The sequence below is a fragment of the Ursus arctos genome, unplaced genomic scaffold (assembly GCF_023065955.2).
Source record: "Ursus arctos isolate Adak ecotype North America unplaced genomic scaffold, UrsArc2.0 scaffold_28, whole genome shotgun sequence".
NCBI lineage: Eukaryota > Metazoa > Chordata > Mammalia > Carnivora > Ursidae > Ursus > Ursus arctos.
The window spans coordinates 36,047,414-36,071,704 of record NW_026622963.1 but is presented as its reverse complement, the minus strand read 5'-3'; the positions used below and the strand labels follow the sequence as shown (position 1 = coordinate 36,071,704).

Here is a 24,291-nt window from a genome sequence, read left to right as displayed (position 1 = left end):
GGAACATCCTCATTTCTCTACTGCCAGTAACTTATTCCACGTCCTTTCACTCACAGCTGGAAATAAACATCTCTTTAATTTCATTTCCTAAAACACTATTTTCATCGTGACACTCACACTTCGGAAGCCCTCTTTGGTACTCAAGTTAGCCGTCAAGTTTTTCTATGATCCAATACATTCTCTCCACCAGCGCTTTTTCCTGTCTGGTAAATTCTAGGCAAATGTTCCACTCAAATCAAGCACAACACACAAATTATCCTTGATCCCCATTATCCACCTTATCCCCCCACCTGACAGTTTCCCCACCTTCTCTTCAAACCACACAGCTCATCCCCATGAAGAATCTCATCCTCTGAGGAATCTTCCACAATTGTGCCAGGCTATCATTGGACTTGTTGCAAAAACTCATTTTTGCATTTATAAAATATTCATATAAAGCAATATAAAAATAACTTTTTCTCAACATCTGTTTTATCTTGCTAAATAGATTAGTAACTAGCTTCTTAGACACACAAACTGTACTTCACACTTTTTTAGGATCTCTAAGAACACATGACATTGCAGACAGCTAATACTTATTGAAAGGCAACAAGTATTTATCAAGTAGAACAACTTACCTTGCCTGCCAGGCGGCTGGAGATGATTCCATTGCTAGATATAAGACAGTCAGCCAGCGTAGTTTTTCCTGTTAAAATAACAATATTAATTCAAATCTATTTCTTTTTCTAAACAGGAAGAGAGATGTACTGCACAGTTAACTTTTGACCATGAGAACGGGTTTTGCAAAGATTTCCTATTGACCTATACAGAGTGAAGCCAGACCTAATGAGCATTTAGACTTCTGAACAGAATACCATCTAGAAGGACACAGAATCTACTGCTCAAAGAGCTGTAATTTCTATCTCCACCCCAAGGGATCTCATCACCCTCTCCTGAAAAGCTGTCGAGTGATTTTTTTCCCCCAGCCGAGAACTTTTTTTTAACAGAGGCATCATGTACAGAGTCAAATGCAGACTCCTAGGTGATGAGATAAACCATCATGCCAATGAAAACACAGAACATTTGATAAACGTTTACACAGCTAGTAAAATCTGTCCTCCGAGAATTTGACCTAGTTCATCCAATTCTTAATCATCTGATATCCATAACAGTGACCATGCTATTAACTTACACTCTTGATAGCTTAGAATGACAAAAGGAGAGTAGAGCACTCATTTTTGTCTCTGAATGGCATACTGGGTAAAGCACCACCAAGAAACAGAACGTAATCTTCTGCCATATTTTCCCAGGTATGGCCTTGGGTGGTATTTGCCAGTTAAACCGTCTTAAGAAAATACTTATTTAGCAAGAAATTCAGGAAATTTACCCTTAGCTCCTACTGTGAGGGTATCAGCTACACTGCAGCTACTCCCAGAGTTACCTAGACTCTAAATCTAAAGCTAGGGAGTTACTATGTAATTAAACTCACAGTTTCATACAAGGTTTTATGAAAGCTACACAATTTGAAGTGGCAGATAACTTTGTTTGAAGAGTGCTGCTTATATAGTTACTGCAGCTGGACTGATGTAGCAAAAGGAGGGTCTTTTCTTTAAGACAAACGTCAGCAAAGCTCTGGAATCTCTAATAGTACAAATCAGAAAGCAATCACGGGAGCACTGAAGAGCTTTAATAACATGTCGTCCACTTGGCATGGACATCTTGTGTGTCCACACCATCCTAGGGCATCACTTCCCTTCGATCTATTGGAGTAGAAGTGATTCTCAGTATGGCAAGCATGTACCCCCTGGAGTGTTAAGTGCCCAGAAAGCACTATCTTTCAGCATTCTGGCTGTATCCCTAGGACCAGACGCCACGTGATTTAATTCACAGAGCAAAAGAACAAATACTTTTGCCAAACTTCATGTCCTCAAAATGTGAGCAAAGTCATTATAAAAACTCAAGGGGGCAGAGGGTCAGTGATGGATCTGTACATACCACTCCCTCTTAGCTGGCTTCATGACACAATGATCCACCCCCTCTCCTCCTCGAAGTTCCCCCACTCCTGCCCTTTGGCTACTACCTCAGTGGCAACAGCCACCTCACTAACTTCTCATCTGCCTTTTAGTGCACATGTACCTGTCCACCATACTCACCTTTCTAACGTGATTACAACACCCTTGCTTTGTTTTCGTCTCCCGATGGCTCCCTACTACCTAACAATAAATGTTAATGATCATCCTCACAGTAAAGCATGTACCAGCCAAGGGCTTGTCATTATCACCTCACTTAATCCCCACAACCATGTAAGGTAAGTAAGATCTTCATCCCAGTCTAGACATTGCATACTGAGGCTCAGAAAGGCGAAGTGACTTGAAATGGAGTTTGAACTTAGGCTGTCCAACTCCAGGGCTGGAGCCGTTAACCCTGACCCTCGTGCCCAGCTAGCAAGAAGGGCTCTATGAGCTATGACCCAGCCAGCCTCTTCACCCTCATGATGGTAAAGAGATCTCACTTCACATACCAATTCCTATCACCTTGCTGTGGCTACCTCAGCTAAGAAGGAGTTTGAAATTCAGAGCAGGAAGCGATGCAATGGTGTAAGAGCAGTGTCCGTCAGAAGCACACATAGTGTCCATTAGCTATCCGCCCCCCCCATGTCCTGTGCTTCCATCACACACATTTCTTTCTTCCCCACTGATGCTAGTCCCACTTGGAATGTGTGTCCCATCTGCCAGCTTATGTCTCCCTTTAAGGGTCGCCTTTAATACTAAATATAGCATAGCATGAAGCCTCTTATTCACCCACCCCTGCCTTCCATATGAGCCACCCCTCAGAGTCCACCGTTTGCCCCTCATCTTGTACTGCTTCAACCCCCAAATCTCCTCTAGAGTTCCACTGCTGCCCTATTCATAAGCTCCTACCTTCTGACATACGTAGCGAAATAATTTGAATTTAACAAATGTTCAGTAAATACCTGAGGAGTTAAATAGAATCATATAACACAGGCTCTGAAGACATTACGTCGAGACTACTGGCCTTTTTAAACTCATCTCAAAAATGTTCATTTTAACAAATACTCAAGTTCTCATTAAAAAAAGCAATGACCCAGGAGTGCCTGGGTGGCTGTCAGCTGAACATCCAACTCTTGGTTTCAGTTCCGGTCATGATCTCAGGGTCATGGGATTGAGCCTGCCACTGGAGCCAGAACAGGGATGGGAATTCCCGCTCAGTAGGGAGTCTGCTTGAGATTCTCACTCTCTCCCTCTCCCCTTGCTCCCCCCGCTCACTCGCGCTCTCAAATAAATAATAAATAAAATCTTTAAAAAATAAAATTAAAAATTTAAAAACAATGAAATACACTATACAGAAGAATGCTAATCACTAGTTAGCCATGTTCATTTCAAATGCTTTATGGCAACCATCTCTAATATTAAACTTCTAAAGACATGCTTCTTAGCAAGCATCAGTCTCAACTGCCCACAGCGTCACTCTGCTGAAATATGTGGAGACACACCCCCTTAATTACTGAAAATAAGCCATTTAGAAAGGATTCTTACCATGGTCAACGTGAGCCAAAACGCAGATGTTCCGGATGTTAGCAGTGTTTTTCTGCAGGTGAATCATCTTATCCAAACTATTGAGCACCATGGTCCCTTATTTCCTATGACTAAAAATTAGGTATGTATCACACACGGCACAAGCGCTAAAGATTAGAGACTAACATTTTTTTTCCCCTGTAATATGGGGAGCTGACAGGGCTTGTCAGGTCCCTTAAGCTAAGAACCCAGTGAACGTCTGCTGAAGGGGACACACCCACCCAGGCCTAAGTCCAGTCTGAGCACTGGAGCGGACGCCACAGCACGCCTGTATCATGCAGCTGGCTCACCCTCCGGGACTGGACCACCGCGAGGCATCCCGCAGCTTGCCGGGCGGGGACATGAGTAACTGCCGCCAGACAGGCCTTACCGGACAACTGTCTCCCGTGTAGGAAGGGTCGTCTGTGGGACGGAGGGAAGACGCTGACACCTCTCCCTTCCGCTCCTCGATCTTTCCCCACGCTCCTCATTCTGGCATTCGTGCTCGCGCTCACCCGAGACCAAACTCCCGGCTCCACCACCGCCCACGGAGCCCGAATAAAGTTTCAGCTCACACGCTTCCTAACCAAGCAGGTGCACTACAGGGCTTTAGAAAGGAAGGAAAGCCCCTACCGCACAGTCCTTTCCCCTTCCTGAGGCCCCGCATTCGCTGTCTCCAGGCTCGCGCGTCCACACACAGAGGCGGCGGTCCCCTGCTCCCGGGTGGACCCGACGGCTCCGGGCTGCGGCCGCTCCCAGCCCCGGCTCGCCCCGGCCCCCGGCCCCCGACACCCCCGGCCCGCCGGCGACCTGAGTCCCCGCCACCGCCCGCAGCCTGCCGAGGAGGACGCCATCCGCCGGCGCGGGCCCGCACTCACCGGCTGCGGCCGGCCCGCCTGTCCAGCTCAGTCCCGCTCAGTCCCGCTCAGTCCCGCTCGGCCCCGCTCGGCCCCGCTCAGCTTCGCTCAGCCCCTCGACCCGCCACACCACACGCGTCGCAGGCGCTGACTGCCCTGCGGTCCCGGACGCGCGCGCGCCGGGGGGCGGGGCTGGCGGGCGCACGACCTCTGACCCGCGCGCGTCTCTGACGCGCCGGAAGCCGGCACCGGGTCGGTCTCCCGGGCGCCTGCTGTTGCCCTGACGACCGCGGGCGCCGCGGCGGGGAGAAGCTGCCGGTGTTGAGGGCCGGTGGGGTGGCCACAGCCAGCCCAGAGCATGAGGAGCTGGTGTCTGTGTCAGATCTGCACCTGCGGGTAAGGAACGGCCAGCGTGGCGGCGGGCCGGGGCGCGGGGTGGCCGGAGCCGCGTCGTGGCCGCCCTGCGGAGGTGAAGGGACGCGGACGCTCGCTCCGCAAGGCTCCCGGGCTAAGCATTTCTTGCTTTAGGACTCCCTGGCCAGGTGCAAACTGAGCGCCGTCCGGCCAGGAGGAGGATATGAGCGCAGTAGCGGCGGGTCCTCAGGCTGCCCAGGGATGGGATCGGATCCCCCGGGGAGAGGGGATGCCCTCAACATCTCAGGGGGAAAGAGGAAGGAATAGGAATAGGACGCTGTGTAAGTCCTTGAGCTTTCAACCCGTGCTACGCTTTCTTCCACCTGGTGCTTCCCATCCAAGCCCAACCGTGTCCCCAGTCTCCTCCAGGCAGTGCCCCCTGGGGATCTGCCTGAGAAGGGAGTAGCCTCCACCCTGAAACCCAGGGTTGGTCTGTGAGTCCTGCCTAACAACTTCCCACCCTCTGTAAACACACTCTTCTCCCAGAGCTTCACTGTTGGCCCAGGGATTAGATCACGGCTAAATAAATATTAGGAGCATGTCGATTCCACGGAATGAATAAATGACCATGTAACAGTGGGAAGTGAGTGGGATGGTATCAATCAAATCTGTCATGTTTATGTTAGGATTTGAAAGTTGGTCATTTAGGCGGATAAATCAAGATGTTCAAAGCTCATTAAAAAAATCAAGAAACAGATGTAGCCTCCAGAAAAACTAAAAAACAGAGATCGGCAGAAAGTTGTTTCTAGAGATTGGAAACGTTGGGACAGGAGACTTTTGCTTTCCTTTATAAGCTTTTCCATATTTCTTATTTGTTTTGTTATAATGTGAATGTATGTCTTTGCTGGAAAATAAAACTAAGAACAACGAGAAATCCCAAAGCTTCGACTTGATTCTTGTAACTCAGTGCACCCACATCAGAACCTCCATGCATGACCTATGTACCCTGTCCCTGATTTTCCCAGGAGATCATGTGTGGTACTAAGTCACTTCAGCACCTTCCCAACGCCTCCATTGTCAGTCAGTAATCTCGAATCTCTCCACTCCTCTGATTTTCGATTTTCCTGAATAGCGTATGACACCACCTCTTCACTCTTCTGTACACTGCTATTCTTCCTGCTGTCCCACAACCTCCAAGCAAAGCAGCTGCTTTCTCTTATGTTCTTCCTGGGGGTTCACCGAGTCCAGATATCCTAGCCGGTTCTAATTTCATCTACAGAGCATATGCATTTTCTTCAAATCCAACCTTCCCTGGGCTCATATCATTAGCCCTCGCATACAGCCCGGGTCCCCAAATGACACCGGACCTGAGAAACTGACCTTATATTTCAGCATTGTGGGATGTTATTTTTTTGTTTTGTTTGCTTGGCTTTTTCTGTCTGTTTTGTTAAGAGCTTTTATGGGTTTTTTTTTTTTTCTGATTATGAAATGAATATACATGAGGCATGGTATGAAAACGCAAGGCAAAAAATGTAGAATATAGTGAAAATCCCTCCTAATCCTAGTTCCCACAAATAATAAATGTTCTTTAAGACTTGTTTTACATTCTTTAAAAGGAAAGAGAGAGAAACAGACATACCATACACACTCTTCTGCAACCCACTTTTTTTCACTGTTCACAATTTCCGCATCTTGCAATGGCCACACCCGAAGATCAACCCCATTCTCTGTAACCCCTGTGTGCTATGAGCTTATATGATATATGGGTCAGCATTCTTTGTTATAGACAATGTAATCTACTGTGGCCTAGTCTAGAAATAAAAGAACTTAATAAGGAGTATATATAGCTCACAGAATTGTTGGAAGAACCAAAGGGAAAAATTCCCAAAAAAATCTCACCTCAGAACTGGGCTGCCAAGGGAGCCACTGCCTCTGCCAACAACCAGGAAACTGCAGCTGAGCTGTAGGCCCCGGAACCACTCCTAACCACCAAGGTCAGGGAGCTGCCGGTCAGGAAGCCACCCTGCCAACCTGAGTGCTGCCTGACAACTGCCGGCTCCAGCCTGTGTGCCTCTCCCACAATCCCGCCGGCAGAGCTGGGCTCTGCCTCACTCCCTAGGCAGCGCTCTCTGTGTCAGAGTAGCAGGTGAACAACCAACAGGTGAAAAGCTAAATTGTGTGTGGAACCTGCCTGCAAGGGGCCTGGGAGATGTGCTTGTGAGCTTTTCAGCTTCTTAGTGTAAGGAGACCACTAAACCTTTGTCAGAGGAAAACCAGAGTTTCCACCATAAAGGATGTACCATAATTTATTCTTGTTTTGGTAAACACCATTGCAGATTAAACAGAGGGTTTTTTGTGTTTGTTTTTTTAGTAGAGCTGCTTTTAAAGTTAGAGATTCTAAGATGCAATTATATAAAATATTTTTGGAATTCAAAGTAACCTTTCAGTTTATTTATGTTTGCACAGGCGACATCACTGTCCACATGGAACCACAAGGATTTATGAAAATTCTGGCATATCTTGCCCCACAACTGAATATTTGGAAAAATATCCTACCTATGGCAATGTTCTTCCACCTCAGAGTCTTAAACCCAAGCAAGAATTTCGACCATGCCGTCGTAAAATGGAAGGAATAACAACATTTAAGTAAATATTAAGAAACTATCTGCTTTACTCATTTCTCTCCCAACTCTTCTGCTCTTAATAAAGTTTTTTAACCCCTTAAGTGAACTATTAAGTTGATTAAAGTTGAACCAATCCGAGAAGCAAGGAACTAGTTGAATTGCAATTTGAAAAAAACAGAAAGATGAAAATTAAGTTAGAATGACAGAAAGTGAGAAGGAAAAAGGGAAATAAGTTTTATTGATTTTTGTAACCGCTTAAAATCTCATGTTTATGTGCTTTCCACTGTCACCTCCAACTAGAGGAATACAGGAGCTTCCTGTTTTTTCTGTAACTACTCTAGTTGTTACATCTTTGTTCTATTTCCTATACTTTAGTGTGCAGAGATGATCTTTTTAAAATGCAGTTCTAATCCTATCACCTCCTTGCTTAAAATACTTATACTTTCCCATTGTATTTAATATACACCAAAATCCCTGCCAAAATCCCTTCATGGTTTGGTCCCTAACTGCTTCTCTAATTTATTTTCATTGTGCTCTTTAGTGCTCACATCCCATAGGACACTTCTCATCTCTTGAAAATATCGGGATTCCCTTGCCACACAGCCTTCCAATATACTATTTTACTTACTTGGAAATTCCCCTCCCTCTTACCCTAGTTAATGCCCGTGTAAGCTATAGATCTCAACTCAGTTATCACTCTGAAAGCCTCTGACACGTGTGTATCCAGCTCTCAGGCTGGGTAAAAGTCCCCTATGTAAGCCCTCAAAGCATCTTCCTATTATTTATCATCGATCCATTTCAGAGGCCCATGCAAGCAGGGACTGTGACTGTTCTTATCTTAGCATTCTATTTCCAGAAACCTAGCATGATGCCTGCTAGCACATAGGAGGCACTCGATATTTATTCAGTGGGTGATAGACAAGAAAAGTCCTCTAAGCCTAAACTCCTCATTTGGACTTTGCTTTTTTTTTTTTTTTCTTAATGTTTTGTATCTTCGTCATAGGTTAATTCTTTTCTTTATTCTGTTAATGTGCACACCATATTCAAGGCACAACCTTAGATGTTAAGTATAAAAAGATCAATAAATAGAGGTTTCTGCTTTCAAGGAATGTATACATCAGATTTCTATAATTTGGAGGTTTAAAAATGCTCTATAACAACTTTAGTTCGCTGTGTTCTCCATTTTCATATCATCTTAGATAGGGCTCATTCTACTTGCATGAGCAAAGGTTGAAACCTTCAAACTTGTAGTCCAGTACTTCGACCTTTAACATTTCAGGCCACCCTGGCAGTAACAGTGCTTCAGTGACTCCTCTGGACTTCCGTACGGGTGGCTCTTCCACAGATTTGAAAATCTTCCATAGTCCTCAGACTTGGTGTGCTTTGAATCAACCAGAAGGGTTAAAATTGCAGATTCCAGAGTTCCACCTAAAACAGTCAATAGATAATGGAGCGGATCCCAGGAATCTGCAGTTTTAACCAGCATTGCTGTCATTCTGTTGCCGTAGATTCAATGAAATCGGTCAAGTACTGCACTGATCCCTGGGTATGACATGGGACGTAAAGAAGGACTGTACCCCACAGTGACTTAACAGCCTTGTGGGAATGGCAGTTGAAAAACAAAAACTCAGATAAACAAGATACAAATTAAAGCAAATGAGATGAAGAAATTGAGCAACTGAGAGCAAATGGGATGATTGCTCTTTTTTCTTCACCTTACTGTTCATTCTTCCTCGATGCCTTAATGATTCATAATGGAGATTTGAAATGAATTCTACAATATGTATATTTATTGAATAAAGATTTTTGCTTTTAACTAGTTCCAAATGTTAAAATTAGGAAAGTATAACTGCCATATCTTTCTTTAAAAAGGCAATTGTTTTTCAGTTCTGGGTTTGTCAGTTGACTGGTTCAACTATCCTTTCATAGTAAAAAAAACAAAACAAAACCCCAAGAAACAACCAAACAAAAAAAAGAAAAAAGAAAGAAAGAAAAAGATATCCCAACTCCCAAAAAATCAAAATATGCCAATAAAACTAAAATTTCCATTTCTTAAATCATCATCTCTACCCTGAGTAAAACATCGCATCTTTTCTTTGTATTTTGACTAGGGAACTAGCAGTATTTCCAAGAGCCTCATGCCGGGGCTTTAGAACCCTCATGTCAACTGTGTTGACTAAGCAGCAGAAAGCTGATGTGTCTGTACAGAGAATAAAAGGTCATCCTATACTTTTTTAGAATAGAGGCCAAGACTGTGTAAGGAGCAGATGTCTAGACATGTATAAGATTTTGGATCCTTTACAGCAGGACGGGTGCAGTACAGTTTGAGGACCGCCAGAGTTGGCGGGGAGTCTGCCCTGTGTGTGGGGACATATCCGATGACTAAGAGTGTATTTACCCATTACCACTTCTCCATAGAAAGCTGCTTTGGGTTTGGAGGTACACTAACTTTTAACTGGTCTAACTAAAGAAGCCAAGACTTCTAAGCTTTCTCTCTGTCTTCTCCGTAATTCTTCCACTCCTGATTGCATTTTTAGCCTATGCCCCTCTAGCTGGTATTTGGGAAGAGCAAAGAACAACTCAGATGTCTTGAGAATAAGAGGTATGTGATTTCTACTATTTATCTATTAAATAATACTTAGTAAGCGCTTGTTAAGTGCCAGGCACTAGGCTAACCAGGTTACAGAGGTTAGCAGAAACAGCCAAGAGCTCTGTGCTCACAGATGCTGCAGTCCAGTGAAGGAAGCGACGCATCACTCAAAGTAAGTACAAAATCGCCCCAGGGATAAAATCCAGGAAGGGTAGGCGCAGGTGACTTGAGAGCCAGAATAAAAGGTTTGGCTTTATCAGGGAAATGAGAAGAACGAGTGCAATCCTGAAGAACGGGAAGCAATTAATGGGATGAAGTAGGTAAGGAAATGCACTGCAAAGAGCAGCATGCAGCGGCAGGAGCGTGGACAGAAGGCCAGCTCGGGCGCAGAAAGCAAGAGGAAGCGGCTAGAGAAGGAGATGTGTGGGGCCTCTGGGCCACGTGTGGTGTTTTCTGTGTCCTTAGAGTAGTAAGAGGCCACTGAAGGTTTCTTTCTCATGTGTCTGCTTGCTTGCTTGCTTGCTTGCTTGTTTTTTGAGGGGGTGTGGAAGGGGGTAAGGAAGAGGCCAGGCAGCTCAGAGCAGGAATAACCTGACCAAATTTGCATGAGAAAGGATCACTTTGGGTGCCGGTGAGGAAAGACGGAAGCTTTGCCGGTGGGCAAAGACAAATGAGTTTAGGAATTGTTGAATTGATTTGAATAAGCTATTGTGGGAGCTTGGACTGTTGTGGTAATGACATAGAGAAAATGGTGAGATCTGAGAGAGATTTAGGAGGCGAAAGTGACAGGAGGTGATGAGGAAGCAGCAGCCACAGGAGGGAGCTGAGGTGTGAAGGATGAGCGCTGGGGCCCCGTGCCGCTAAAGAGAGGGGATGCCCTTCACTACGATGGGACACCAGCAAACGGACCAGCTTTGTTGGGGGCATGTTAAGTGTTGAGGTGCCATTGCAAATACAGGTAGGGAACTCAGAGAAGGGTGTAAGCTAAGCTATCAATTGGTGGGTCATTTCTATTTTGGTAGTAATTGAAGTTGCGGGAGTAGAGCTGTCTTTGGGGTGGGCTCCGGAAGAGAAGAAGAACGTGGGTAGGCCCAAGTGTTGAGAAACCCCCTGCATTTAATGGCCAAGGAGAGGGGGGCGAAGCTCCATCAGAGGCTGAGGAGAAACGAGCAGGAAGACAGGAACAGAGAGTCTCCTGGAGACAAAGGGAGTGGGCAATCATGCCCATCAAGGAAAAGGAGGACTACAGACGTCTGATGGACTCAGTCACAGAGAAGCCACTGTGACCCTTCAGGCTGTGCTGGACTCCGGCTTGACATGGGTGCATGGGGCAGAGGAAGAGGAGCCAACACGTCTAAGAAATTACATCGTGAGGAGAAGGGATTCAGCAAGGTTTTTGGCTTTTGGAGCTTACGGACATATGTAGGAAATAGTGATTAATACAAAATACGAGACGGCTTAAACCAATAAAGTGAGTTCAGAAGAAAAAAGCAGTTTTGAAGATGTGTAGTCATAATAGTAGTGGCTGACATGTGGCCCTTACTGTGTACCAAGCTCTCGTGCTCGTGTGTGCGCGTGTGTGCACAAGTCCTTATGAGCTAGATGACATGATTGTCCAGTTTATATACAAGGAAACCGGGACCTAGACGGGTTAACTACGTTTGCTGAACGAAGGTCATGCATGTGGTGAGCAACAGAGCCAGGATTTGGACCCAGGGAGTCTGGTCCCTCTGGGTCTGTCGTCTGCACCCCACCACACAGCCCCAGTGTCTGCAGCACCATTTCCGCCACATAATGTTATAAATGCCCGGGCTGGCTGGCCTGCGATGTGGCTCTCACCCACGGCAAGGGCTCCCCGGGGATCCAAAGACGAGTAAGAATCACATCCATACTATGATTCATTAGGTCTCTCACCTAAGATTTCCTTCCAGGTTCAAAAAAAATTCAGTTACTTAAAGATGTTATTTATGTGAGATGCAATCAACTAAAGATCCACATCAAAATGATGTTTGAAAACTAGGATTTTTGACATTTATTTCTTAAGATATTTAGTCGCTACATCGGACATAAAGGAACTATTTCAAGTAGCTTATCAACTATCACCATTTTAATATCTTCTTAGACTGTTCAACTGAAATAAACCTGAAGATTTTAATACTGCGTTGAAATATAAATAAAGGAACCTGTGAGGCTATGTTTCAAATTTATATATTTCAGATCGGATTATCGTCCTTATGAGATAGTCCAACAGCCTCGCCACGTACCAGAAGAATACAAACCAAAACAGGGAGAGATTGATCTTGGCACTACCTACAAACGGGATTTTAATTCTTACAAAGTGCAGCCTGTGGCCATAGTCCGGCCTTTGGAGAGACAACGAGTTAAACAAGGGAAGGTGGACACTGTCCCAACCTATAAAGGTAACTTGCCCTCTCAAAAGTGAAGCAGCCAGAATACTAAAGCTCGCTTCCATCCAACATCAAATCATAGTCTGGTGTGTTGCAAACTTCACTCCCACGGCTTGGGAAAGCTTGTTTTGCTTTGGTCAAAGTAGTAGGATACGGCTAAAAAAAGACCATTTGCCTGATTGAGAGTTCAAAGACCTGGATTTCTGTCCAAATTTAGCCACTTAATTCATTTTCTCTACCTGAAAACATACATAGTTGATCCACAATGTGGTTTGAACTGTGTGGGTCCCCATTATGTGTAGATTATTTTCAATATATACAGTCCAGTCCTGTAAATGTATTTTCTCTTCCTTATGATTTTCTTAACATTTTCTTTTCTCTAGCTTACTTTATTGTAAAAATACAGCATACAATACATATAACGTACAAAATATACGTTGACTGTTATGCTATTGTTAAGGTTTCTGGTCAACAGTAGGCCATTGGCAGTTTTAAGGAGTCAAAGTTATGTACAGATTTTTGACTGCACAAGGGTGCAGTGCCCCTAACTCCTGTGTTGTTCAAAGCGCCACCCATAAATCAAAGGATGCCATTGAACAAGCATTATGTCACACTTGTCACATTATGCCACATTAGTTGGCACTGTTCCTTTCTTTCCATTCCAGAATGAGTTGAAACTCTACTGAGTGTATTGGAGTCTTTCAGAAGATCAAATAAATAGCAACCCTCTTTACCACTTAAGTTCTGAACCAACGGATAAAGCGAAAGAGTTAGCAGATGGAGAACCAAATATTCCCTTTATAAAAGTGAAAAAGACTAGGGTGAAGGATAAAGCCGATGCTTCCCGATACTGAACTCAGAATCAAACAGGCGGACCCACCCAGTGACGATGTTGCACCACCATTTAGGAGACCAGCTCCTCTAAGACTTCCAGCATGGGCGAAGTGTGAGAATACTCCCTGCTGGCAACTGACTTGGGAGAGTAAGGGACTGGACAGTGTATGGCTAGTTTCTTTCCAAAAATCAATCTGATTTTAAAATACTCTATTGCTTTTGGGGAATGGGGTCTTTTCTTTAAAGGCTATCTTGTTAGTACGTATTATTTCTGTATTATTTTTTGTTAATATAATTGCATATTTAAGTTTGTATCCTTGTCATTAGTATGTGATATAGCTGAGTGGTATGTCCACATAGAAAACCCTTTGTAAAAGTGAGCTCATCCACAACAAAAGCAGTGGTTTACAGTTTAAATAGACAATAGCTGAACGCATGTTTTCTTCCAATATCACCCTTAGCAGTTCAATGGGTGAGTAAATGCATGTTATCAGTACACTATGATCTATAAGTAGGGAAGTCAGGAGCATTGTGCTTTCGTCTTTTAGGCTGTGAGCACATAAGATGCTACCTAAGGAACAAAGTGTTAAGACAATGCATACGGTGAACAAGTATATTGTTATAACGCAATATAGCATATAACCGTCGCAGATCTGTATCTACTGGTATGCAGAGGAGGTCAGCCACTGCCATAACAATTTGACAAAAAAATATCATTGGTGAAAACAACTGGGTGTTTTAACAACCATAGTAAAAATTTATTTTCTCTTTTGTCCTATAAGATCTATCAAAAAATATCAGTAATATTGATAATCCTTGATTGCTATGACAATTACACATAACACGCACACACAGACACACATACACACACACACTAGTTCTAGCTTCTCATTACCTGGGTTTCCTGTAGATTTCCATATGTCCACTCCCATAATCCAATGTTGAGGATTCCTGGGCTCCCTCTGGTTTTCTCACTTCTGACCTTTCCTAGTGAGGAAAGGTTATCTTTGTATTTCCAGGTGTGGGATCATGAGACAATAAATATTAAGGGTCAACGCAGTGCTCAGTCTGTGTGATGAGCATACTGCAAGTTCTGTAGATACCTATTTAAGGACAGGTCTGTAGCTGACGAGAAATCACAATGAGAAGAGGCTCTCTCACTAACCACTGGGAATCAGAGAACAGAAGAAAGACAGAGAGGGGATCTGATAAAGAGAACAGAAGAGAAACCCTGTAGGGCTGTGGCGAAAGGGTAACATCCAGATTCTGGAGATGCAGTTCTATGAGACAGGTTACTCATGGACAGAAACGGATCTGCTCCCAGCAGCCTCAGGTTAGAAAGTCATTTATATTGAATGTAGATGGTGAAAATAGGCCAGCATTGGATTTGGTAAATGTTTTAAGGATTACTCTGCTCTGTGCTAGGCACTGTAGAGAGTCCAGAGATCTGAACTGAGCGTGGTGGTTAACAGATACTTTATGGTGAGGAAAAAAACAGTAGTAGCATACAAGATGAAATAGCCATACTAGAAAATAATAATATGTGTTATCACTAGGGAGGAGGATAATTCACTAGAAAATTAATGGAACAAGTCATGTTTCAAAAATTTAGACTGAGCAAGACTGAGCAAGATTCAGGCCAGCCTGGGAATGTATCAGAGACCATTAAGTATCGATCTACAGGAAAGAGAGGGACATCACAAAAACTAGGATGAAATGAGCAAAAACGCATAGAGCCAGAAAAATAAAGGGGCTGTTCCATAAACATCAGAGGATTTCTGGAACTGAGAGATTAGGGTGTAATTCTATAAATGTAGGTAGAGATCAGATCGTGAAGCGCTGACTACCAGACTGAGGCACTTGACATTTTTCTCGTAGCTGCTAAAAATGCTTGAGTTCTGTTTCCAGGTAGGCTATAGTAAGTGGCAGAAAGCCATTATTTCCACGGCAATTGCTAAAAATATGTACACATTTTTAAAGTGTAAGAAATCTCTTTAATGGCATCAGACAGCTGTAGAAGCAAATAACTAAAACTGCAGAGATGGAGAGGCCTTCCTGGGTGAGCTTAGATAGTCAACCGTTTGCTTCCCCGGGAGCATCTGTCACACCCGGGCCTAGGCTGAAGACTCGGCTCGGCATAAGCAGAGAGACTCTACCAGGTAAAGCAAAACCAATGGAGCACCTGATATGTGGACTGGTATGACAAATTGGAATCTATCAGTCCTCCAGATGTATGGCTGGTTTTCCTTGTGGGATGTTTGCTGAGTGTGTAGGGGGTATGGGAGGGACACTGGGCCAGAAAGATCCCACAGAAATATCCCACAGCTGTACTTGGGAGTAAGTACTTAGGAGATAAAGTCCTACAGAATGAGGGCTGTACCACAAACACACCACAATTCTTGTCCTTGTAACTAGAGGAAGATTATGTCTAACTAAGCACCAACCTAGCTCAATTCCTGATTGGATCAGGGTGATCTGCCTAAATTGGAAAAACCAAGCTTTTTCCTGCTGAAAATAACATTGATTTTAATATCTATGGTTTATTTATACATGACACCCAGCATTTGGTAAAGTATGAGACCTATGAAGAGTCAGGAAATATCTGGAGAGATGATAGTCAAGAAATTTCCAAAATTGATGAACGAATCAGGCCACAGATTGAAGAAGCTCAACAAATCCCCAAACAGTTAAATACAAAGAATACCACTTAGGCAACTATCATCAAACTTCTGAAGACCAGATGAAGGTGAATTCTCAAAAGTAGTTAGAGAAAAACTACACATTATTTATGAAAAGAAAAATTAAAAACCCCAGAGAATTTGTTAGTAACCAACCCATACTACAAAAAGTAGTAAAGGAAGTTCTTCAGGTTGAAGGAAAATGATTCCAGAGGGCAGCGTGAAATGCAGGAAGGAATGAAACACACAAAAAGGGTAAATTGTGGGTAAATATAAAAGAATATTGACTACTTAAAGTCACAATAATTATATTACACATTTTTACATAAATACAGAAGTAAAATATAGCACAAAAGACGGAGGGTGTAAATGGAATTACACTGTTGAAAGTTTCTTCCACTGCTCTAGATGTGGTAAAAATACCAATTTAAGTTCAAGTAGGCCAAAAAGATCCCCTAATAAGTCAAAAATGAATTATACTCTAAAAATAGGGAAAGTTCTAATTAAAATGCTAACAGAAAAAATGGAATAGTAAAAATACCCTTTATCCAAAAGAAGGCAGAAAATAAGGGGTAAAGGAACAAAGAACGTGTGGGAATAGTCAAAAGGAAATAGCAATATAATCAACTTAAACTCAACTAGATCATTCATTACATTAAACATAAATGAAATAAAAATTTCAATTAAAACTCCAAGATTGATTATTCAGGTGGAGCATACAAAGTTTTATGTACCTCCTGAAATAGAGCTATCTAGTAGGAAGATAGATATGTGGGTTTGGTGTTCAAAAGGAAGTCTGGAATGGACGTTCAGCCTCTGGAGGTCATCGGCTTACAGGCAGTATTACAATCATGGGAGTTGTTTGATGATATGTAGATTGAGAAAGAAATGCCCACGATGGAGCCCCCTGGCTTTATAAAAGTTGTTTCCAAGTCCTTGGTGCCATAAGGTGCCTCAAGGAACAGGTTCCAAGGTACCAAGGAAGAGAACTAACATGTGCAACTCAGGACTTTTGTCCTCAAAGAGGAACCTAGAACCTCTCACTATATAAGGATGGGGATGGAGCTCTGCATACAGATGTTCATGGTGAGCAAACACATGCAGACACCTCATGGACTTAAAGCTGTTCAGAAGAAAGCAAATTTGCTAACTAGATTTTAGTGGTTAGAAATCAAAAGAATGAGCAGAAGAAACGCAATTGCCCTTATCTAATCAGGACAATACCACAGTTGCCAGATGGCCAGACTGCACTGTTAGATGCGCATAACACGGTGTTTCCCCTTTCTAGAAGTGTCATGAGACACTAAGAACAGATGATATTAATAAATACTCTGATGTTTTAAAGGTATCACTATAGTGTTATTAATAAATATTCCAGAATGTGCAAATAATCAGTATTCCGGGCATATGAGCATAGGCATATGTATAAAAGGAAAATCCATTTTCTGCAGTTATCTGGAACTGATATTCACGGTAGTGTGTGCTATCAAAACTTGTGTCTCAGTCTGCAAATTTTTGCTTCCTTTTTGAAAACCAAAGCTGGTTTGGTAACAGAGAAATACTCTCTTCTATTTATTTTCTCTCATGAAATTAACATTTTTTCCTCAGTTGTTTTGGCAGCCACGTGGAAATCTAGGCCTTCAATACCACCCTGTGATTTCCTTTTAGTTTCTGAAAATAGTGTTATAATTTTATACTTCAGGTTGCAAATAACAGAGATTCCTTCATGGGGCCTCAAGCAAAAGACAGTTCGTGGTAAGGGCTTCCTGTGCACTGCTAGTGGAAAGCTGTCAGGGTCAGAGGAAGCTTGAGGGAAGAGCTACTCCCTCCCTCTCTGCAAGAGCCCCATGGTTTCTATTACAGCATCTTCACTTCTCTGCACACATCCAGTCTGATTGCCACTCCACTACATGGCCTCCTCTGCCTGTTTATCTCTTCTGTTACCCTACAGGTGGATTTTGAAGTCTTCACCTTACCACAGCTCCTCAATTCTACTTTGTGGCATACTTTTAGATTCATCTCCCACTTTTATCTGGCTCCATATTTTCAAATTTGGGTTCACAAGAACAAGAATGGCTTACCCAGCTCATCTCTTCTTGACAGGCTGATTTGTCTGTCTCTGCTGGCCTAAAGATTGTCTGCTCTTGGGCCAGGCATCCACTGTCATCCAAATACCAGTAGCTTGATGAGGTGGAGGTTAACGATCTGGTGGCAGAAATATCTTGAATGAGGAATTTTTCTATCCAAAGGAAGTATCCACTTAAAAAGCATTTGAGTTTTGGTCTTTCCAATAGGCATTACATGGACTTTAGTCTAGACTCTAATACATTTTCTTGCATAACTTCTGTCTTTTATAAAATTAATCTTTGGTATACATCGTTTTGGGTGAAGTCAATTCCACAGTATTTCTTAGCTTTCTACCTTTCTCATCTAGAAATAGAAAAACTAAATAACCCTTGGTTGAAATATAAGTACTTCAGTTTTCCATCCACGTTCTAGGTATGCCACAAGAAGCAGAATTAAGGTATTTAACCCTAAATCTCAGACTTAGCTCTGATGTCGACTTCAAAATTCTACATACAATTCCTGATGTTTGAAAGCACTCAGTTCAGGCCTCTGGCCTCTAGATGGCCCTCTGTCTTTTGGTGATACCTTGAAGTCCATTTTCTGAGAAGGTAAAGTTGAAGGCAATGATCTTTCTGATATCGTACAAGTTATTCTGTATGTTTGCTCAGGGTGTCTGGTAGGCTTTCCTACAGTATAATGGAGTTGAAATTCTCTCTCCTTTGAGGAGTCTCTCCAAGGCAAAGAATAATACCCACATCACTTTTGCCCACACATCGGGGCCTTTAATTTTATGTTAATCCCTAGATTTTATGGTTTACTTTAGCATTTCATGAGTTATGGTGAAAATCCCAACCAGTTCCTGGAAAACACAACCATAATCTCCTAAACTCTGTCTTTACCCAAAACACAGGGTTTCAAAAACTACCAACAAGGCAAGCTCAGATGTTCTATTCCCTTGTTGTATATGCAGGTAAATCTAGGAGTAGAAAGTTATATGGACTAAAGTGAGAGATAGGAGGAGGAAGGTGGATATGAAGAAAGCACAAATCAGGGGAATCTGAGCAACTTCAGACTTGGTTAGTGTTCAGATTTCTGAAGGAATTGAAAGGCTGTTTGGCAATGAGACAAGTAAGTCATGATTTTTAGAAGACAGTTGTTTTCTTCAGTATTTTAAATGCTCTCTTTTTTATTTTCAAGATGATTATAGAGCTTGGGACGTTCAGAAAATTGACCTTTATAAACCAGAACAAACTTATCATCCCCCCGCTGTGAAATTTGGAAATTCAACTACATTTCAGGATGACTTTGTTCCTCAGGAAATAAAGCCTAGGCAAAGCTTTAAGCCCAGCCCTGTGGTCAAACGTTCCATAGTCCCTTTTAATGGCGATACAAGTCATCGCCTTGATTACGTACCTTATCAGCTAGAATTCAAGTTTGCAAGGCCAAAAGAAGTGTACAAGCCAACCAACCAACCCTTTGAGGATCTCACAACTCACCGCTATGACTTTCAGGGTCTTGTTGGCGAAACTGCAAAAATCTGCAGACCGCCATACACCAGAGTGACCCAAAATGCTCATTTCGAAGGAAGCACAGAATTCCGTGAGAGCTTTCAACCGTGGGAAATCCCAGCACCCGAAGCCAAGAAACCACAAGAGTATGTCCCGCCCGCAGGTACCATGCAGTTAAACAGCACGAGCCATCTCGACTATGTTCCCCATCAGACCACACGTGTCAGTCCCATCAGGCCGGTTTCTCAGAGAAGAAATTACAATTTTCCTTTTCAAGGAAAAAGCACCACAAAGGAAGATTTTCCAGCCTGGGAATGCTGTCGTCAAGGTCTTATTAAGCAGCAGCAGCAGATTCCCAACCCATCTGGAAAATTTGACGGTTGGAGCACTTCCAGGTCTCACTACGTGCCACATGAGCTGATTCCGACCGAGAGCTGCAAACCCGCACATGCTCTGCTTACGAGTTCTGCTCCATTCGATGACACCACCGTGTACTCTCTAGACTACACACCGAAGAAACAGGGAACCTGCCCTGCTAGCTATCCTTCTCCTCCAGGGTATATCTTTGAAACTACAAATTCTCGAGGTCATCAGTTCTTCCGCAAGGTCACGCCCGCAGTGGAGGCCTTCTAATCATCCAATCACGTTTAAAAGGAAGCTCACAGATACTGGTTCTTCTAAAGGCAAAGCCAGTTTTTTTTTTTCAAGGGGGGAGGCGCAGAGGGAGAGGGAGAATCTTAAGCAGGCTCCAAGCCCAGCACAGAGCCAGACTCGGGGCTCTGTCTCACAACCCTAAGATCATGACCTGAGCCAAAATCAAGAGTTGGACGCTTAACCGACTAAGCCACCCACATGCCCCAAAGCCAATTTTTTATAGTCAAAATAATTTATGAGAGAGCTAAAACAAACAAATCATTTCTAAAATTTTAAACAAGAAAATTGGAAAATGAATCATAAGAAATAAGGACTTTAAAATCCATTTTGTACTGATCTTTTACCAAGATTGTTCTTTAATATGCTATTCTGAAAGTTGAATCATGGACGTTCCCAACTGAACTCCTTGAATTCCCAACCTACTCTTTGGTAGCTTGTCTCCAATCTATTATCATTTACACTTATGTCTTTAATTACGGCAACCACACAGTTACTGCCCCACCAGCTGTCATGTGTCGAGCGCACTAGGACCGTCTAGCACACCTCTGGAAATGATGCATGGATTCCTCATCCAAGACCATGGTCTTCATTTCCTCGGACTTCAGGGCATCGACACAGTGCACTCTGGTTGTTGGTGCTGAGGGCGGTCACACTGCTCCTCACCACGTTCACAAGAGGAAGTGTGATGTGACAAGCAAAGGCTCTGTGGGCTAGGAATCAAGGCTCTGAGTTTGGGTTCCGATGACATTACCCTAGGCCAATGACGCGTGTCTCCGGGCCCCAGTGTCTTCATTTGTAAAAGGACATCTGCTCTGCTTAGCTCGCGAATATTCTGTTCTGAGCATCAGATCATGTGAGTCATTGTAACCCGAAAGTAAAAATGCTAAACAAATGTTGGGGATTCTTAATAAGTCCCTTAATCCCTTCTTGTACCTGTTTTCTCCTTTTTCAAATTAGGGTAATTAACCTACTCAATACTCACTTTCCGGCTTAAGGCAAGGATTGTAAAATGACCGAATTAGCCTTGAGCTTATGAGTCGTTTGATTCCTGAGAACAGTCTTGTCCTCCAGAGCCGCACAAGTGCCTGAGAGCTCGTTACAGAGAACGGAGAGCTTGGATTAGGAGAAAAACATGGTTTGAAAGACACTACTTGCAGGAAGGGAAACTGGTATTTGTTAGAGTAGTTTTAGGGATGACCGACAGCTCTGAAGACTCTTCAGGGTAACCTTGGGTGAGGATGTACCTAATTGCCGCGCCCGGAGTCAGGTTCAGAAGCAGCGGAGGGCTCGGCGGGGGGCACATTTACGTCCTTCTTCTCCAGCGTGAGCTAAGGGCTAAGAAGGGAGGGAAAGAATGATGCCAGTAAGTCAAGTAGGAAGAACGTGCTGCATTTATAAATGCTGAAAATGTCCTAATGAACCGAACTCCTGTTGTTTCTTTTTTGTTGAGAATTGATTGCATTATGGGAGAGTATGATTTATTTTAGCCCAAAGTTTGATCTTTTGTAGCTTTAGAGTTGTTTCAAATAATATGCTTAATTGAGAATAAGTCCACCAACTTTTGGCTAAAATGTTTTTCATATTTAAAGTAGCTTGTTTTATTTATGTTTGTATTAGTGAAAATTATGGTATGTAATTTTATTTCTGTACCAAATTTTCTCTGGAAAAGAAAGCTTTTTAATAAAGTCTTATCTATGTTAACCTGTACATAACTAGATACGCTTACATTTTCAATAGAAAACTTATTATATACTTAAAAGGCAACAGTAGGGAGTATGATAACGCTCTCAACCTGGCCCATTTTCTGATGCTGGACATTCAAATCCTTCTGCCATCTAATGGGGGCGGTCTCCTCCCTGGACAAAGGTTCCCCACAGGAAGATGTACCCTGGGGTTTCCCAAGGCAATGTGACTTGAGCTGAGGACACGAAGATGAATAATGTCATGCCCCATAATCTAACACTCAATATACCAGCTGTGAATAAGAGATTAAAACAGGGTGTACATGGGCCACTTAGCCTGAGAGTTCAGGAAAAGCTTCCTGAAGGAGAGAACAGCTGAGCTGAATCTTGAACGGTAAGTAGGAACTTGCCAGATCAAGGAAAGCAGGGAGGTGGGAACAGAGGGATCTATCGCTCTGGGCAAGAGTCAGAGAGTTCCAAAGGTGGCGGTGGAACACCAGCAGCACCTGACTCATGGTCTCTTTAGGTCTCCTTGAAGTAGGTATCGTGCAGGCACGCGCGCGTGCGCGCACACACACACACACACACACACACACACACTGTAACAGCACTGGAAACCAGTACTATTTAATAACCTGCCAGGTTCTAGAAGGAATTTTCACTACGCCAAACTGGGATGAATCCGATGAGGAAAGGAGGATAATTCAGAGAGGAAAGGCAGTAGGAAATTCCCACCCTCACCCCGTCCCATGTCCACCTGTCTCCCTGCAGATCCTTGTAGAAAATAAGCCCCACAGATTCAGAAACTCGCAAGGAATGCTTTGTGGTTTATAAAAACTGCATGGGCAATGCTAAGATTGAACCCTAATTACACTAGGGACGTGGGGTGCTTTGGATGTGCCAGGCATAGATTCATGAATTGTAACGAACGTGCCGCTCCTGGGGGGCTGCACATGGTGGGGGGGCTGCGCATGTGGGGAGACAGGGGTCCCAGGGCAGCTCTGTACCTACAAGTCCATTTTGATGTGAACCAAAACCATTCTAAGAAGACGACTATTAACAAAATTGCAGGGTACGAAGAGAAGAGGGGAGCATTCACCTGTCAGAGGTTGGGGACTCCATACCCCAGCTCAACACATCAGATTTGCAGACTTTATTTTTACAGACTACTCCCTAAGGCCCTGAGAACCACTGCGTGAAGGGAGGAGCCTCTTAATACAAAGGCCAGAGGAGCCCCCTGAACAGCCCTCGGAGAGAGAGGTGAACCCTGTAATCCTAAGTTAGCAAACTTCAAAAAGGCTGTTTAAAAAAAGGGCTGATAATATGCTTCTGAAAGGGTCACCGTGTCCAACAAAGCATGGGGAATCTTTCATTCTCTTAAGGCTTCAGCTGGCTTACCTCTCCACTCAATGCTGTTTTATGGGGATGTGCAGATTTTCACCCGTGTCACCCCTCCCCAACCTACCCAGGAACACAGCTGCTCTCTAGGGCGGCCGGACCTGTCACTACCACCTCCAACATCCCCAGCGATGCTTCTGTATTTGTAGCCTTTACGGAACTATCGCGGTTCACAAGGACAGGTGGCTGGGAGAGGCTCACTTCCAGCAAGCATTTAAAGATGCTGAGTCCATGCTCTGATTAAGTCACAAAGAGTAAGTGCCCTCAGCAGTGATAACTGGTGATAATTCTGGGTTGAGGGCAAGAGGAAGGAAGGAAGGAAGGAAGGGAGGGAGGGAGGGAGGGAGGGAGGGAGGGGAGGAAGGAAGGAAGGGGAGGAAGGAAGGAAGGGGAGGAGGGAAGAGGGAAGAGGAAGGGATGGAGGGAAGGAGGGAAGGGGGGAAGGGAAGATAAAACTACACTTTAGACATCTGAGGTGTCCGATTGCTTATCTCCCGTGTCTCAGCCTCATGAGGTTAACAGAGTCCCACAAGTTACTGTACAATGATCGACTTTTTCAACAAATGACCTTAGAAACCCCATGGCCCGAGGCAAATGGAGGGGAATCTCAAGTTCAATAACATGGATGTTTTCCGTAAAGACTCACTGCCCATCTTGAAGCACTACCCACATGGTCAGGACACAGAGGAAGGGCTTCCTCACCAACTGCTGCCAGAGGCTTCAGGCGCAGACGTCTCAAGTCAGTCCCTAAACTCCTCAGAATGGCCCAAACTAAGAGGGTATTAGTCCCTCCTGCTCTCCTACTACCACCTACCTCTACACCCATCTCGGGCTGTCGTCTGGGACTTCTTTCCACCCCTTCTGCCCTCGACCTTAACCACAGCCACAGGGTGTAAACGATTGGGAGAAGGCAGTCAGAGGGAGTCTCTGTGTGATCTCCCCTGAATCTCGTCACGCACACTTCATAGGACAATCCAGGGCAGCGAGCCCATCCGGTCTGCTCCTGGATGCACAAGGCAGCCCAGGTGACAATACCCAAGGCCGCCAGAAACAACACAAAGAAGCCGCCCGCACTTACAAGGG

At 43.9% G+C, this 24,291-nt stretch overlaps 2 protein-coding genes across 2 annotated transcripts in view; one reads left to right on the top strand and one right to left on the bottom strand.

Moving 5' to 3' along the window:
• The window catches only part of EFL1 (elongation factor like GTPase 1), a 123,127-nt gene extending 118,532 nt beyond the window's left edge, over positions 1-4,595 (bottom strand). Inside the window, exons 1-3 of the mRNA XM_026510572.4 lie at positions 4,433-4,595; positions 3,537-3,646; positions 618-685 (exon numbers count right to left, since the gene is read on the bottom strand). Of these exons, the coding sequence (XP_026366357.1) occupies positions 618-685; positions 3,537-3,627 (159 nt within the window). The 5' untranslated portion in view covers positions 3,628-3,646; positions 4,433-4,595. The remainder of the gene's footprint in view (positions 1-617; positions 686-3,536; positions 3,647-4,432) is intronic.
• A 28-nt stretch (positions 4,596-4,623) lies between these two features.
• SAXO2 (stabilizer of axonemal microtubules 2) lies at positions 4,624-21,835 on the top strand. Its single transcript, XM_026510571.4, has 4 exons — positions 4,624-4,807; positions 7,232-7,411; positions 12,197-12,399; positions 19,164-21,835. Exons 1-4 carry the CDS (start codon positions 4,770-4,772, stop codon positions 20,105-20,107), a joined length of 1,365 nt encoding a protein of 454 aa, XP_026366356.1. The 5' UTR covers positions 4,624-4,769; the 3' UTR covers positions 20,108-21,835.
• Positions 21,836-24,291: the final 2,456 nt, after the last annotated feature.